The sequence below is a fragment of the Orycteropus afer genome, unplaced genomic scaffold (genome assembly GCF_000298275.1).
Source record: "Orycteropus afer afer isolate SDZICR_OR568_19922 unplaced genomic scaffold, OryAfe1.0 scaffold00090, whole genome shotgun sequence".
Taxonomy (NCBI): Eukaryota; Metazoa; Chordata; class Mammalia; order Tubulidentata; family Orycteropodidae; genus Orycteropus; species Orycteropus afer.
This window is the reverse complement of record NW_006921677.1, coordinates 4,114,676-4,132,040: the sequence shown is the minus strand read 5'-3', so window position 1 is coordinate 4,132,040 and position 17,365 is coordinate 4,114,676. Positions and strand designations below refer to the sequence as shown.

General features: G+C 38.0%; 1 protein-coding gene across 1 annotated transcript in view; it reads right to left on the bottom strand.

The window, feature by feature from the left end:
• The window catches only part of PARD3 (par-3 family cell polarity regulator), a 1,032,882-nt gene that overhangs the window by 462,102 nt on the left and 553,415 nt on the right, over positions 1-17,365 (bottom strand). The window contains exon 5 of the mRNA XM_007942439.2: positions 15,742-15,873. Within this exon, the coding sequence (XP_007940630.1) occupies positions 15,742-15,873 (132 nt within the window). The remainder of the gene's footprint in view (positions 1-15,741; positions 15,874-17,365) is intronic.

Here is a 17,365-nt window from a genome sequence, read left to right as displayed (position 1 = left end):
CTACTTCCGTAGTGATACTGCCTCGGAAACCCAAGGAGGGGTCGCTATGAGTCAGGGCTGACTCGACGGCACATAACAACAACAACAACAACAATAAAAAATTCAATGAAAATTTGTTAGCAATGAAAAATTCTCCAGAGAAAAGAAATACACAAGTAGGTAGTGATAAAAAGTAAGAGAGAAAGAGAGAGTAAACAATAAATGTTTAACAATCAAAAGATAATATATGGACAGTTTATTTCAGAAGATGTAGTCTTACTTTTCCTCATCAGAGCAAAATATTTAAAGTTTAATTTTGTTTCTAAAAATTCTCAATGAAGTTGAAATAGAAAATACCAGAAAAATTAATTCCTCTTATATTTTAAAATCAAAGTAATTATAGTACAGAAAAAAGACAAAGACAATTAGTTTGAATGAGGACAAAAGAAATAGCAAAATTACTAAATCTGGTAAAACAAACTTTTATATATCTTATACTCTGACTAATATATTCATGAATCAAGGTAAGAGGAATAGATTCATGAATTGAGGTAATAGGAATTGACTCATGAATTGAGATTTTATGTATAATTTTATTTCGAACTAGATACATTCCCTTTTGAATACAAATAAAAGATATGTTTTTATGAGAAGCATTAGAGCCACAAGTAAATATTTTTTACTTCTGTTTTACTCACTGAAGAATAGCTTAGCCTGAAAACCAGTATGTCCTACTAAGATAAGAAACATCTTATTTAAAGTGTTGGAATACAATACAACAACAAAATACAGTGCACAAGAATATGCTGATTATATATCTTGGTTGTATCACTTTGTATCAGAGGATTTTAACCTTTTATAACATAAATATAATTATATTAAAATATATATATAGCCAACTTGGGAGCTCTGGTAGCATAGTGGCTAAGACACTTGCCTGCTAACCAAACGGCTGGCGGTAGTGATACTGCCTCGGAAACCCAAGGAGGGGTCGCTATGAGTCGGGGCCGACTCGACAGCACATAACAACAACAACAACAAATAGCCAACTAATGTTCAGCAATCAAATATGAAAGAAGCCTTACAGAAGTGTTACAGAGAGGCATAGTAATAAAAAAAAAAACACCTAAACCATGTGATAAAAACTGATTAGTACTTTTTACAAAGATCATTAACTGAAAGAAATTATTTAGATTTCGTAAAAAATTCTTCAGTTTTCTTTCAGAGACACTTTTGCATACAATAGTTTTCCTTAAGTGACCATTTCAACCCACAGTTCTGCCTCTCCAAGAAGAGGTTAAATAGCTTAATCAAGATTCTGGATCCTAAGTATGATTGTGGCATTCAATTTTGATCTTCCTTACTAACATCCCTGACCTATCATTCCAATGTCTAGCATAGCACTGTTGCAGAGCAAGCCTCTAATACATATTTGATCAAAGACAGAATTAATTAATTAATGGCACAATGCTGACTCTAAAGTTAGGGGCAATCTAGTAGTTTAGGGATATCTGAAGCAGAAAGAATAGAACTTAACTTAAAAGGAAGGTATTAAGGCCAAAAACATGCATGAGGTCATGGTAGGAAAAGATGCCTAAAAAAAGTTAACCTGGAATTTGGATTGCAGAGACATGGAATACCTAACTAATGAGTGTAATTTTAAATCAGAGTGCAGTGTAGAGTTTTTTTTCATGCTTTTAAACTTGGGGGTGATGCAATCCAAGTGGTGGTTTGGAAGATTAAGCAAATAGGAATATGCAGAATTGATTAAAGAAGGAACAGATGGTGGTAGGAAGACAAACGCCTATTACAGCAGTCCAGTCAAAAGGAATATGGAGGAAATGAGAACAGGTGCTATGAAAGTAGAATATTAAGTGCATATACCAAAAAAAAAAAAAAAAAAAAAGTATAATATGTAGAACCTGGCAATAGATAAAACATGAAGCAATAGAGAGAAGAGAAAGAAAAGTTTGAACCGGGAGACATGTGGCAGAATTAAAAGAAAATCAGAGACAATGAGAGAATTTTCCAGGCCTAGGAAACATTTGGGAATTAACTATGCATAATCTCACAGGTGGTGAGGTGATTACGGTACAGAGAGACCAGGTATTAGCCAGGGCAATAAAGCTAAATGGAGAGCCATGGCCAGAACATGGTGTTTCAAGTGCCATTGCCCTTTACATCAAAGATTACTTTTGCTTGGAAGAAAGTAATAAAGATTAATACTTCTTCATACATGTTGCATCTGGGTGGTCAATAAGACAGCTAGACAGAAGTAACCAGCTAGTACCTGTGTGTACGCCAAAGGCTGGAAGAGTGAGAAGAGAAGCTAAAGTAATATCAAAGTTCACCAAGGAAGAACACATAAAAACCCACCCAGAGAAATGATTTGCACTCATGAAGGTAGAGCAGAAGGAAGACATTTCTGTAAATGATACAAGAAATGAGTTCAGCAATCAAATATGAAAGAAGCCTTTCCAGTGACAGGATAGGTTCAAAGTGATGGTTCAGCCACATGCCAACAGCAGGAGGACTGCACATATACTATAAAGAAAACAATTGTACCGCCAATAAAAATTCTTGACATATTTTACCATTTCCAATATATTTTTAAAAACAAACACAGAATTCATTCCTTTATTAAAATCTACAAGTTCAGTAATAAAATTCACCAGCTAAGTAATAAGGTATACTCTAACAAGATCACTGCCCCCAACACAAAGGAAGATAAACTTTAAAAGTCAAATAGTCATTACTTCAAGCCACAGAAAATGCATCAAAACACTGCCTAAGTAATGTCCAATATTAAACAATTAAATGAGTAAAAAGTCTAACACACGCTCAATGGAAAAGTCTCCCTAAAATAACAAACACACTATTTTAATTTTAATTGAGACCTATTTTTCTTGGCCAATCTACAAAAAATATGTTTCTCTTTCTAAGAGTTCAGAACATTAATGCCAAAATCTCAGGCAAAGGTTTATGAAAGTATTACTGAACTGGGTCTGTGTATGATTAAAACACCAAGTTCTCAGGAAAATTACTCCCTCCAGGGACCTACAACATGAGTAAGTAGAAAAAGCCTAGATTTTTGCTGATAGGGACAAACTAACATTACTTGTCATCCCAATAACTTTTCCCCAATTTAATCTAGAAGAGACTCTTGAAAGTTAAACATTCAATGTAAAGAAAGATATACTATCTACGGAATAAGATTTTTTTTATCAAAATGCTTACTATAAAAATGTTTTAAGAGATGAAAAATTTTAGATTTACAAATGACAGAAAGCCCTTTACAATAACACATTTATTCAATGGCATTATGCTCAGGCTGAGATGCACATGTATGAGGAAGAAATCCAGTGCCAAAATTCAGTCATATCACCCTCAAAAAAAAAAAAAAAAAAAAAACCTGTGAGTAGACATAGGCCTTTCAAAACTAAACCAAACTCACTGCCAGAGATGATTCTGACTCATAGCGACCCCCAGAGGCCTTTCAAAACTAAACCAAACTCACTGCCAGAGATGATTCTGACCCATAGCGACCCCCAGAGGGTTTCCAAGGCTGTAAATCGTTATGGAAGGAAACTGTCCCATATTTCTTCCCTGGAGCAGCTGGTGGGTTTGAACCACTGACCTTTTGGTTAGCAGCCAAATGTTTTAACTACTACACCATCACAGCCCCTTAGACATAGGCCTTATCCTTACTAAAAGAAAAGGAAAAAGACACATAATTAAAATTAAGTGGGGTAAGTGTTATGAAGTAGCCCTGGTGGTACAACAATTAAGCACTCAGCTACTAATTAAAAGAGTGGTGGTTCTAACCCACCCAGTGGTTCAGTGGAAGATAGACCTGGAGTTCTGCTCCTATAAAGATTACAGCCCAAAAAACCTATGGGTCAGTTCTAGTCTGTTACATGGGGGTCACTGTGAGTCAGAATCAACTCAGCAGCACCAATGACAAGTGCTATGATAGAAAACGATTAAGAAACTACTATGCACACCTTACTCAGATTTCGGCAGGAGTAAGCGTGGGATGAGGGATACAGGGCTGGTAGAGGCTGGTGTCAGGGAAAATATCTATCCTAAGGGTGGAGGTTCCCCAAACTGAGAACCAGAAAAGTAAGGCTTAGTTAGGCCTGACCATCTACTTCCCAAAAAACCAGCCAATGAAAACCCTGTGGATCATAACAGTCTAATCCTGTTGTGCAAGGGGCTGCCATGAATAGGTGATGATCCCACAAAGCTAATACAACAGCAAAGTAAAAGGGAAGATTCAGCTCTCCTGTTCAAAGCCTGCAAAAGCCAGGTGAATTTAGAGAATCAGAAGTGGCTGAGTGGAGCTGGAGGCAAGCCTGGGAGGGTATTGTAAGAAGCACGTGGGATTAGTTCAGAGAAAGAATACCAGGAAGACCCAAGAAGAACAGAAATATCATCAAAACTTACATTTATTGAGTACTTACTGTGTGTCAGGTACTGTTTTCAGAGACTTTCATGGAGATTATCTCATCTAATCCTCACAATCCTCAGAAATATGTGGCATAAAGTTATGAAACATGCTATGAGGCTTAGAAACTCCAGGAACTTGCTCTGCATAACACATGCTAGGAAATTCCAGTTCAGACCACTCTGAGCAGCTTCAAGAGCTGTTAACTATCTCACCCTTTATTTCTCCTGAGATAGGAAACACCTGAAAGGGTGCTATACAAAAAAAAAAAAAAAAAACCAAGCTGAACAGACTTATTCACACATCCTTCAGGCCACAGTGGAAAGGATGGGAAAGTGCAAAAACAGAAGGCAGGTAGAGTGGCTGCCATGCTGGTGTGGTCAGCCAAGTGAGAGGTGTACAGCGCCCGAACTTAGAAGAAAAAGAGGGAGATGGGGGGGAATGGGTGAATCTGAGAGACATTTAGAAAGACAATCACTGGAACTGGTTGGTGTAAAGGAATAGGAAGAATAACCAGTTTCTAATGAGTTGATTCTGACTCACGGTGACTCCATGTATTACGGAATAGAACTGTTCCACAGGGTTTTCTTGCTGCCATCTTATGGGAGCACTTTGCCAGGCCTTTCTGCCACAGTGCCACTGGATAGGTTCAAACCACCAACCTTTAGGTTAATATTCGAGTGCAGTTTGTGCAGCCAATGAGCTAAGCACCAAAATTATCACTGGTTGGTAAAAGATGCAAGCATCAGAATTCTGGACTATATTTCCTTTAGTGACAAAAACCTCAAGAAAATGTAATAAGCCCCACATTCACACACCAATGCATACTCTAGTTGCACAGGACTACTTTGAGCAGTTCCAACTGCTATATCAATTTTTATCTACTACAGCATTTAATAAACTAGAACAATTTTTCCTATATGTAAATGACAAAAAAATTGACATAAATAAAGGTGTTCAAAGCAGTGGGTAGAAACAATACCATAGAATGGTAGAAGATAATTAAATGTGGACATAAAATACATCTCTCTAGACACTTAAAGACCATTTTAGAAATTCAACATTTGGATAAATATATATATTTTAAAAAAACATATATAATTAATGTAAAATTGATTTATACTTGGCTTTTTATCATTTCTGGTTTACCTTTTGGTAATGTTACAAATAATAACCAAAAAAAAAAAAAGAAAATTACTGTATTAGGAACTATCTCTGATGCATTCTTTTGTGTGTAAGGTTGTTTTTTTGTTTTGTTTTGTTTTCTCATAAATAAGGCATTTACCTTTGGAGTAACTGCAGAGACCAACACTTCATCATTTCAACTTCGTAAACATCAAAACAAGGGAGAGGATTTTAAACAACAAGACCAAGTTAAAACCAGTTGTCTCCCTTAACAAACTAATCCATATATTTAGAGAGAGAGGATTTTTGCTTTGTTGAGATACAAAGAAATGGCCAGGAGCTTGAGGACCACGTGGAAGTCAAAAGGGTTCAGTATTACTGTGTTGTAGTTTAAGATGAGACTAGAGGGGAACAATCTAGCACAGACAAAAACAGAATGAGAGAGAAAATTTCATGATTTGGGAGAGAGGAGTTTAATACAGGAGCAGAGTGCTAAGACTGAGAAAGGGTGTGAGGCAGAAGAGAAGTGAAGAGGTTGGCATTTCAGAGACTCAGGGTAGCTTCTTCTGAGTAACAAGAGAGATGGCACGAATATAAACACAGGCAGGTTTGTAAATTTGATGGACAGAAAATGGGGGTGCTTCTGTTACACTGCTTCTATTTACTTTGTGAAATATGAAGCAAAGTCACAGAGGGCCAGTTAATGAATTAGTTCAGAGAATTAAGGTGAATCCCAAAGGTAGGAAGACACACAATGTTTCTCAAAGGGTTTAACTAATCCCAGCAAATATTGGTATTACAACTCCAGTTTATACCTTGGGAATCATAGTGCTTACAGAAAAAGAGAAAACAATGCTGAGTCTTCCAACCTTATAAAATTTAATGTACTAAAAATCAACACATTTCTAATGTTATATGTACTTATTATAAATCAAGTGGTGACAATACAAATACATGAAATAAATCACAAAATCCCACCTTGACCCCATATCATCAGGAATATGTTGTAGACTCCACATTTCTTTTCAGTATTTTGATTTCTTTATGATTTATTAAGCCATTAAAGAAAGTTGATCTATAATTTCCATGTAACTCAACCAAATCAAAAAACCAAACACTGCCATCAAGTCAGACCCAACTCATGGCGACTCCCCCTTGGGTTTCCAAGGTAGTATCACTACGGAAGTAGATTGCCCAACTTTCCTTCCGAGGAGTGTCTGGAGGGTTTGAACCACCAGCCTTCTGGTTAGCAGTCAAATGCCTTTGCACTATGCCACCAGAGCTCCCAAAACAACAGGAAAAACAAAAAGAACTGAAAAAGAAAAGCTAATAAATATATAGACTCAATGGAAATACTGAGGGCACATATACTCGGCCCTCAGTGGGGAAAAAAGAACACAAAATCATTGGACACAGTGTCTTACCACTTAAACAACAACTTCCCAGGACAATGTTCAAGGTAGCTGATAAAAGCTTGCGTAGAACTGATCAAAAGTATACCTACATAGATCATAAAATTCTAAAATTAAAGCATGGCTTATGAGTGATTCAATTTCCACTTGCTGTAGGAAATTGGAAGTGAAAACAACATACTGTAGGAGGAAAATGTAAATGCAGTTTCTTAACCAGTATTTTTTTTTTTTAAAGAATAGCAGCTCCACTGCACACTGAACATGGAAATAAAGAGCAAAATTTTCAAAAGCAAATGACATACAGATGGGTAGGAATAAAGGGAGTTGTAGTATGAAGCATGTATTCTTTCATCCTCATATTTAATCACTCTGCTCACAACAAAAAAAAATCTCTAAGACTGTCTGAAATGAAAATATCAAAAGGCACCTGGGGGTCGAAGCTAAAAACAAAAATGCATCTTTATCCACAGTACAAGCTCTAAATTTCTGGTTCCAGCAGCTGTATTCACAGGCAAGGAAATCAACAGCTCCTAACAGATTCCCCATGAAGGTTAATCTGCACACCACCAAAGATTTTTCACTCAGTAGAATTTCTGACTCACTCCCCTGCTGCTTTGCAGGCTTTTAGCTCCATGGGCCAAGGAAGCAATATAATAAAGCCAGTCGTAAAGGAAAAGGAGAATTTGGCGAGTACCTCTTAAAACTACATAACCCAACTCCAAAGCAGATGAGTGACACTGTGCTCCCAAGTCCATTCATATCACAAACAGATCCAGATGCTTAGCAAGTGGCCCAGCAGAAGCCTACTGCTCTAGTACCTCCTAAGATACTTAGCATTCTTAAATGCTGTTCTTACACTTAATCGCATTAGAACAAGCATGGTTGGGGAAAACCAAAGGAAATAATAGAAAAATGAACACAGACACAGAGATCCAATGCTAATGTCATTCTTGTGTCATATTATGTTCTTCAGAAAAGAACCAGAGATGATTTAAAAAGATTAAGTTTTATTCTAATTCTGATAAGATACCACAGAAGCCAAAATCCAATTCTGAAAGAAAGGATGATGAAGCATTAGCAGTACACCAGGGATGAAAATGAACCAGCCCAGCATTCTAACATACAAGGAAAAAATAATATTTAAGAAAAAAAAAAAAATTAGTTACTCAATACTAGAGAAAGTTTCTGAGGTGGAACTGTAAATCTACTATTTTTACTGAAAATGAAAGATAGGCAAGAAAGTAATACAAACAGAAAAACCTATAGGTATTTACTTTTCCCATTTTATAAACAGTGAAAATGAACTTCATAGAGTTTATAAAACTTTTGCAAGACAACACAATCAGTTAGCTACAGTGGGCGCATTAATTATATGGGCAGAGGCAGTGGAGATTCAGTGGTAAAACCTAGCCTTCCATGCAGGGGACCCAGGTTCGATTCCAATACATCTCATACACAGCCACCATTCATCTGTTAGTGGAAGTGATGTGTTGCTATGACGCTGAACAGGTTTCAGCACAGCTTCCAGACTCAGAAGAAAGGCCCGGTCTACTTCCAAAACTCAGCCAATGAAAACCCTATGAGTCACAGCAATCCAGTTGGCAACAGACCACAGGGATGGCAGTGCAGGACCAGGCAGCATTTTGTTCCACTGTGCACTGGACCACCATGAATCAGGGACCCTCTAAACTGCAGCTAACAACAATTAGACTGATAGGTTTACAAAGCTATAGTAGCTCCAATCCTGAAACATGCTTCCTGGACCCACTGTGTGTTTTGATCATTGTATGTAAGGGTAAAATGCTGTTTGTCACTCCTAGTAGATAATACCATCCCAACTGGCCCTGGGTGTGGTTGTCAGGCTTCTCCAGTAAACCAGGTTATTGTCTACAGAAAAAGTCCACTAGCAACCCTATGGTCTATCTGATCTTATTCTTCCACTTGAGGTTTCTATTCCACAGTTCTTTGATAATAAAATTTAAAAACAAATAGAGCTTGTGGAAAATAATATATGTCACATATGTAAAGGATGCTTGAATCATTATGTTTTAACACTCAAATAACCTTAAGATGTGACTTATAACAGCAGTCACTCTATTAGCAAAGCACATCAAATCAATCTGCTTTTGGCATTATTATAGCCAGATAACATGAAAAAGCTCTTAAAAGGTTGTTTTGATTTTGGTATTAGTATAAACATGACAGGTTTCTGTTATTAAATATATATATTATGTATATCACTGTCGTTTTACAATGGAAATTCTATTTAATATCAAAACAATCTTGATGTTTTTAGTTTCTATGTTGGGTGTTGCTTACAATAAAACCAGGGCTTTGGACCAGTTCATTCTGGTTCTTGACATGCTGCTGAAAATTTGCATTTCTGATCTCACATACACTGAATCAGGAGCTCTGGTGGTGTAGTGCCTAAGGCATTTGACTGCTAACCAGAAGACTGGAGGTTCAAATCCACCAGCCACTCCTCCAAAGGAAGACTGGGCAATCTACTTCTGTAGAGATACCGCCTCAGAAACCCAAGGAGGGGTTGCTATGAGTCAGAACTGATTTGAAGGCAGTGAGTGTTTTTGGTTATACACTGAATCAGAACTTACATTTTAACAAGGTTCTTAAGTATACATAAGAACCACCCAAGGATCTCTAAGATTCTCATTCCGTGTATCTGGGGTGAATAAGCAGATTCTCATCAGGGGATCAAACCAGAATAAACCAGTACAAAGCCCTGTATAAAACACAATTCTGCTTGCTTCTGCATAAATTTTGCAAAGGTTAACCAATTGGGAACTAATACTAATAACTCTCTATGAGCTTTTAAGGAGCTCTGGTAGCATAGTGCCTAAGGCACTTGACTGATAACCAGAAGGCTGGCAGTTCAAACCCATCAGCCACTCCTCAGAAGCAAGGTTGGGCAATCTACTTCTGTAGTGATATGGCCTCGGAAACCCAAGGAGGGGTCTCTATGAGTCGGGGCCGACTGGACAGCACATAACAACAACAACATTAGCTCTAAGAGAAAACTATAGAATTTTAGAATCTGGAGCAATGGCTTTATGTTTCACCAGATGCCCAGAAAGGCATTTGGTTACTTAGTCCCACAGGCTAAAGAAACAAAAACAACAAAATACCTTTTTGTTACTATTTGGCAGAACCACAAACTCACCTCATGTCATCAGGCCTGTCTCTCAAGATGCCTCCAGGTGGGTTTGCACTCCCAACCTTTTGGCTAGAAGGTGAACCCATAACAATTTGTGTTACCCAGGAAATTCTATTACATTTAGGTATGAATGAACAAATGCAGGCTAATAACCTATCTATTCATGTATTCCAAAACCAAACTCACTGCCATAGAGTCAGATCCAACTCATCACAACCCCTCCTTAGGTTGCCAAGGTGGTATCACTATGGAAGTAGATTGCCCAACCTTCCTTTGGAAGAGTGGTTGGTGGGTTTGAACCACCAGCCTTCTGGTTAGCATTCAAATGCCTTAGGCACTGTTGTTGTTGTTGTTGTTGTTATATGCCATCAAGTCGGACCCGACTCACAGTGACCCCTCCTTGGGTTTCGGAGGTGGTACCATCACTACAGAAGTAGTGGCCCAACCTTCCTTCCAAGGAGTGGCTGGTGGGTTTGAACCTCTAGCGTTCCAGTTGCAGTCAAGTGCCTTAGGCACTACGCCATCAGATCTCCCGATCCACATATTAGCAAGCTTTGTTTCAGAATGAACAAATGATCGAGGTCAAGAATGTTCTCTTTTCTAAGAAGAAGACAAGTAAGGGGCAGGAGGGTCATTGCTGGGGATTGTGACAGAGATGCATGAAATACCCAAAACCAAACACACTGCCCCTGAATCAATTCTGACTCATAGTCACCCTACAGGACAGAGTAGAACTGCCACATAGGGTTTCCAAGGCTGTAAAGCCTTACAGAAGCAGACTACCCCATCTTTCTCTTGCAGAGTGGCTAGTGGATTCAAATCGCCAACCTTTGTGGTTAGGAGCCAAATGCCTTAACCACTGTGTCAGCACAGTGCCTTTTGTATAAAATAAAAAGGAAAATTTTAAAAACCACACTACCATCGATCCTAAAACTCCTGGCTTTGTGTTTAGATATTGGATCTTGGGACTCCTTTTTGGGCAGGATATGAAGATACTGCATATTTGATGTTACATTTGAAGTGTGTCGTCATCACACCTCTAAGGTAGTCTTACTCAGTCTGCCTCCTTCAGTAAGATATGCCAATTAGATGGAGTTTTTTCTTGAAAGAAAGGACCTTAAAACACAGATTTCCTCTAAAGGTCAGGGTAGTCATTCCCCTATGACAGAGCTTAAGTGGTGGCAGAAAGCGCCTCTCACCTCCTTGCTGTTTTTGCTAATTGGGTGCAGGCCTCTTCACCAAGAGAAGGTAGTGAAAATGGCAGGGTCCCAATTAGCTCAAATTTCCCCAAAGGTCTTTCTGTTTTCTGCTCCTAAATTCTTCCAACCACGTATTGTAAAGTTGCTGCCTCTTCCTTTGTGGGATTTATTAGTTGCAATAAAATGTGGGGATATAAGAACAAAGCCAGCTTATGATCTATTACCTGCCAGTATTAAATTATAGTCTGCTCAGCGTCAGGGAAATGGTAACTGTTAAGAGGAATTCAAACGTTCTAAAAGATCATCAAGCATCAAAACTAAGGATTTTGCTGCTGTTTTTGTTTCTTGAGCCTCACAGTTAAAATACCAGGGGTACAATGTGTTTTCACGGTAAAACATTTTCAACAACAACCCATTAGTTTTCAAATCCTTTGTGTTTCCTCTGAGATCTCCCAGGAAAAAAAAAAAAAAAATCATAAGATTGACCCAAGAATAGGATGCTCTTTCAAAGACACACAGCCTTCAACCTTGTGAGATGAATCTGATGTACGAGTCAGCTATAGGCTATTCTATCTGAGCAAGGTGAATCAGTCACTGAAAAGCAAGGCAGCTATTTCTAGAAATTAGGTTGGGTTTGACCCCAAGTGGCTTCCCTGATACACAGTTCTAATAAATGCATCACCTACCTTTCCTTATAGAAGTGAAACTTACTGATGTTCTGACAGAAGGAAAGAAGTTTCAATATCCCCTAATGTATCCATCCCACACAAAGAGTAAGACACCCTCAGCATCTAAAGGTACCTGCTAGCTCAGCACTATAGCACAGTCTTTTGTCCTTTTCATCTCTTATGTTTATTCCCACTGGTAAAGCTGATGTGGTCATAATTGCCTTCAAAAACAAAGATAATGAGAGGCAAGCACTCTAGGAGGAAATAGAGCAAAAACAAATCTACTGGAGGCATATAAAATCTAGAACTCTATTGACCTCTTCAGTCCAGCTGGCATAACTAAAGGAAGAGAGCCATCAGTTCTACCCTGCTGCATCCCAAAGAGTAATAGTAGAGGGCTGTAGGCCTTTTTTTTAAAAAAAAAAAAAAAAAAACATACAAACACTCTTTTATCTATGTGATGCCATCCTCTTCATTATATTTTTAATGGCAAAAACAAAGGAGGGAAAAAAAAAAAAAAAAAAAGCCACAGAAGAAGATACCACCCATCAAAGTCAGAGGACTCACAGGGGATATTTAACAGAATCAATGCACAATTAAATGAGAATTGCTAGGTTGGACTTGCCAGTAGTAGCCAGCATCACCTATTGCTCCTCTCTTGCCCTAAACATCATGGTGCTTATTTCTAGCCGATTTTTAAAAATATTGCTTCAGTGGGTTTTCTTCTGCTGTCCTTGCCCTGCTAAATAGTTTCCAGTCTAATTAAGTATCCTGCTGATGTGAAAGCATCAATGGCTTCTACTGTTGCAGGTAAAAGCAGTCTCATTAATATCAAATGTACTGAATGGACTGCCATTTTCTAAACTTATGCCAAGGAAGAAGAGTTTTTAAGGGATCAATTAGCTAATGGATGTATTTTTAAAAATATAAGAGTACATATTTAAAAAAACACCTTGTTTAAAAGTATGTCACAAATACTTCAAACAGCTTCAACAGGACAAAGCAAGAGTCAATTTTCAGAAAAAAAAGTATGTGAATGGATTCTCAATACAATCACTTCTGCTTATAAAGCAACTATCTTACAGGCCAAAGTACAAAGCAAAACTACATTAAAAAACAAAAACCAAACTCGGTGCCGTTGAGTCGATTCCAACTCATAGAGACCCCTCCTTGGGTTTCCAAGGCAGTATCTCTACAGAGGTAGATTGCCCAGTCTTCCTTCCCAGGAGTGGCTGGTAGGTTTGAACCACCAGCCTTCTAGCTAACAGTCAAATGCCTTAGAAACTATGCCACCAAAGATCCTAAAAACTACATTACTTTCTTAAAAACAGAGCTATAACAGCAGTAAGTTATATTTATATAACATAATTAAGTGTATCATATTTCAGAAACTCTGGGCTGCCAATTTTTTCTCCTAGTCTCATAACAAAATATTATCACAACCTATTTAGCTAACTGTTGATTGTCACACCCCACCCCACCAACACTATCACCTTGTGCTTTGCTTTAACAGAATGCTGATTTTGTTCCTGGTCTGAGCAATCATGTTTCAGAGGGAGGTGAACCACTCCCACTCCTCAGTGCCAGGGGGGTCAAGGTCAATTAGTCTAAACTAACTCTGAAGATTTTACTCCCTTTGAAGTAGAAATGGGCATGTAATGAAATTCTGGCTAACAAAATAGAACATCTGCTGGGGGGCTTGTGAGAAAGGTTTATTTGCTTTCAAAAAAGAGCCATGAAAAGAAACAGGCCCTTCTCCCCTTCCACCATTTTAAAGATGTGATAGTTGGAGTTCTGGTAAGCAAGTCAGGCGACTCAGGGTAAAGATGGAGAACTAGGTCCTCAATATTGTCACTGAGCAAATTAAACTCCTGGACTTCCCTACCTTCTGACTTCTTATTATATGAATTGTGAATCTTTCATAATTATTTAATCTGCTTTTAGTTAGATTTTCTGTTGTCAGCAGCCAATGTTTTTCTAACTCATTAATCTATTAAGACACAATGAGTGCTTCTAGATGGCAGGCATAATTATAAATCCCTTGTGGGTATTACATTGCTCAATGTGTCACACTATGAGGCAAGTTCTATGATTATTCCCACTTGATAGGTACATAAACTGAGGTATGAACAAGTTGAGTAATGTGCCCAAACTTCATATATGATAAATCGCCAGGAACAATCAGTCAGCTGACTCCAAGGTGCACAATAAACTATCTAAATTATAAAACATTAATTTAAAGCGGTAATAATAATAGCATCAATTAGTTTAAAAACATGAAGCAATTTTGAGATATCGTGTTGCCTACATAGAACTTTTTTTTTTTTTTTTTTTAATTATTTCCACTACACGACACTGACATGTTAATAATGAGCCAGCTGTCCTTTGTGTTCACCTTGACTCACGTCAACAGTCACACTGTTCTCCAAAGGCTTTTCAACATTTGAGTTTTGGAAGCAGATCATCAGGCCTTCCTTCTGAGGTGCCTGTGGGTAGACTCAAATTTCTAAACTATTGCTTAACAGCCAACTGCATCAACCTTTGCACCACCCAACTGCAATGACTACATGATAAAAATCATTACATCTGTCATGCTATCAATGGTGTCAAAGACAAGCCATCTTTTTTTGTTGACATTTCACACTTGTATACCACCCATACACAAAATTATTTTAGGAGGTTAACAAAGTAAAACACAGACTGAGATGAAATCAGTAAAATACTTATGATTTCTCTCCACTGATACCATAAATCTAAATTGAAAAACAGCTTTTCTAATATCTACACAACAGAATTGTTAATCATTTTTTAAATTTGCAAAGCAGATAAACAGCAAAACATTCCGTCACTGAGTACTTACCGAGTATTCCACCTATAGGAACTTAAGAAAATTACTAAGCGACCAATGAACCAAATATGTGTGTTTCAATATCAAAATGATTAAAACTACAAAGAACATCCTGGAGTCCTAATCACAAAGAAAACACTGAGACTAACAATAAAAACATTATGACTTTTTAAAAAGCAATACTAGAATAATTTGTATTTTATACATCAAAATCTACCAGTTAAATCCTTAAGTCTCATACAAAGCGAAGGCAATCTGATTCTCCAACAGTGATATAACAATTTTGCAAACAACCATTCTTCCTAAAACAGAAAGCAGGTATTTCTGTTAAGTGGTGAACAATTCTGATTCCATAAATTGCAGGTAGCTACAATGCAGAGAGAATCAGTCAACTCTAAATGCTTATAAACCTAAACTAGGTCCTTGGCATTTCTGAAAGAAGTCCTCAAAACTAACAAAATAATATAAATCTGACTTACCATAATTTCATCTTTATCACTCATGAGAAATCAGGAATAATAGAAATTTTAATTTGCCTCTTCAGATCCTTTGACTTATTATCCATGAAAGAAGAGGCAATGGGCAGCCTTGAAAATTTATTCACTAACTTTATTATTCACTGCCAAAAAACTATGCTTCAGCAATGTCATAACTCTAAAGTCATGATCCTTCAGAGCAAATATTCATAACTGCTCAAAAGCTATCTTGATCAAGGACCTCCACAGAAATATTCTGAAATGTTAAATGACTAACATTCATCCTGGTACTTCAAAGTCCGTTAGAATAATTAACCTTTACTCATCATTGTTAAGAAAAGAAAGCATCTTTGAGATGTGTTAGGGGCTAGGACGTTATACCAATGACATGTTTGTAAAGATTCATGTATGTTACCTGTTCTTGCTTCTCCAGCCACTTGTCCACCATTGGATGGCTGGCACTCAGAGAGGAGCGAGCATTGTCCCTCTGAAATTGGTGAGACCAGTTACTAGTATCCCGTGGGAGACTGCGGTAGTTTTCATCTTTCTATTTAAAAAGAGACAAAAAGGAGTCTTGTAAAACCTTGTTGTTGTTGTTACGTGCCGTCAAGACAGCCCCGACTCATAGCGACCCCTCCTTGGGTTGCCAAGGCAGTATCACTACGGAAGTGATACTGTGATCATTTTCCTTCCGCGTGTAAAACCATGTTGTTGTTGTTGTTGTTGTTATATGCCATCAAGTCGGACCCGACTCACAGTGACCCCTCCTTGGGTTTCGGAGGTGGTACCATCACTACAGAAGTAGTGGCCCAACCTTCCTTCCAAGGAGTGGCTGGTGGGTTTGAACCTCTAGCGTTCCAGTTGCAGTCAAGTGCCTTAGGCACTACGCCATCAGATCTCCCGATCCACATATTAGCAAGCTTTGTTTCAGAATGAACAAATGATCGAGGTCAAGAATGTTCTCTTTTCTAAGAAGAAGACAAGTAAGGGGCAGGAGGGTCATTGCTGGGGATTGTGACAGAGATGCATGAAATACCCAAAACCAAACACACTGCCCCTGAATCAATTCTGACTCATAGTCACCCTACAGGACAGAGTAGAACTGCCACATAGGGTTTCCAAGGCTGTAAAGCCTTACAGAAGCAGACTACCCCATCTTTCTCTTGCAGAGTGGCTAGTGGATTCAAATCGCCAACCTTTGTGGTTAGGAGCCAAATGCCTTAACCACTGTGTCAGCACAGTGCCTTTTGTATAAAATAAAAAGGAAAATTTTAAAAACCACACTACCATCGATCCTAAAACTCCTGGCTTTGTGTTTAGATATTGGATCTTGGGACTCCTTTTTGGGCAGGATATGAAGATACTGCATATTTGATGTTACATTTGAAGTGTGTCGTCATCACACCTCTAAGGTAGTCTTACTCAGTCTGCCTCCTTCAGTAAGATATGCCAATTAGATGGAGTTTTTTCTTGAAAGAAAGGACCTTAAAACACAGATTTCCTCTAAAGGTCAGGGTAGTCATTCCCCTATGACAGAGCTTAAGTGGTGGCAGAAAGCGCCTCTCACCTCCTTGCTGTTTTTGCTAATTGGGTGCAGGCCTCTTCACCAAGAGAAGGTAGTGAAAATGGCAGGGTCCCAATTAGCTCAAATTTCCCCAAAGGTCTTTCTGTTTTCTGCTCCTAAATTCTTCCAACCACGTATTGTAAAGTTGCTGCCTCTTCCTTTGTGGGATTTATTAGTTGCAATAAAATGTGGGGATATAAGAACAAAGCCAGCTTATGATCTATTACCTGCCAGTATTAAATTATAGTCTGCTCAGCGTCAGGGAAATGGTAACTGTTAAGAGGAATTCAAACGTTCTAAAAGATCATCAAGCATCAAAACTAAGGATTTTGCTGCTGTTTTTGTTTCTTGAGCCTCACAGTTAAAATACCAGGGGTACAATGTGTTTTCACGGTAAAACATTTTCAACAACAACCCATTAGTTTTCAAATCCTTTGTGTTTCCTCTGAGATCTCCCAGGAAAAAAAAAAAAAAA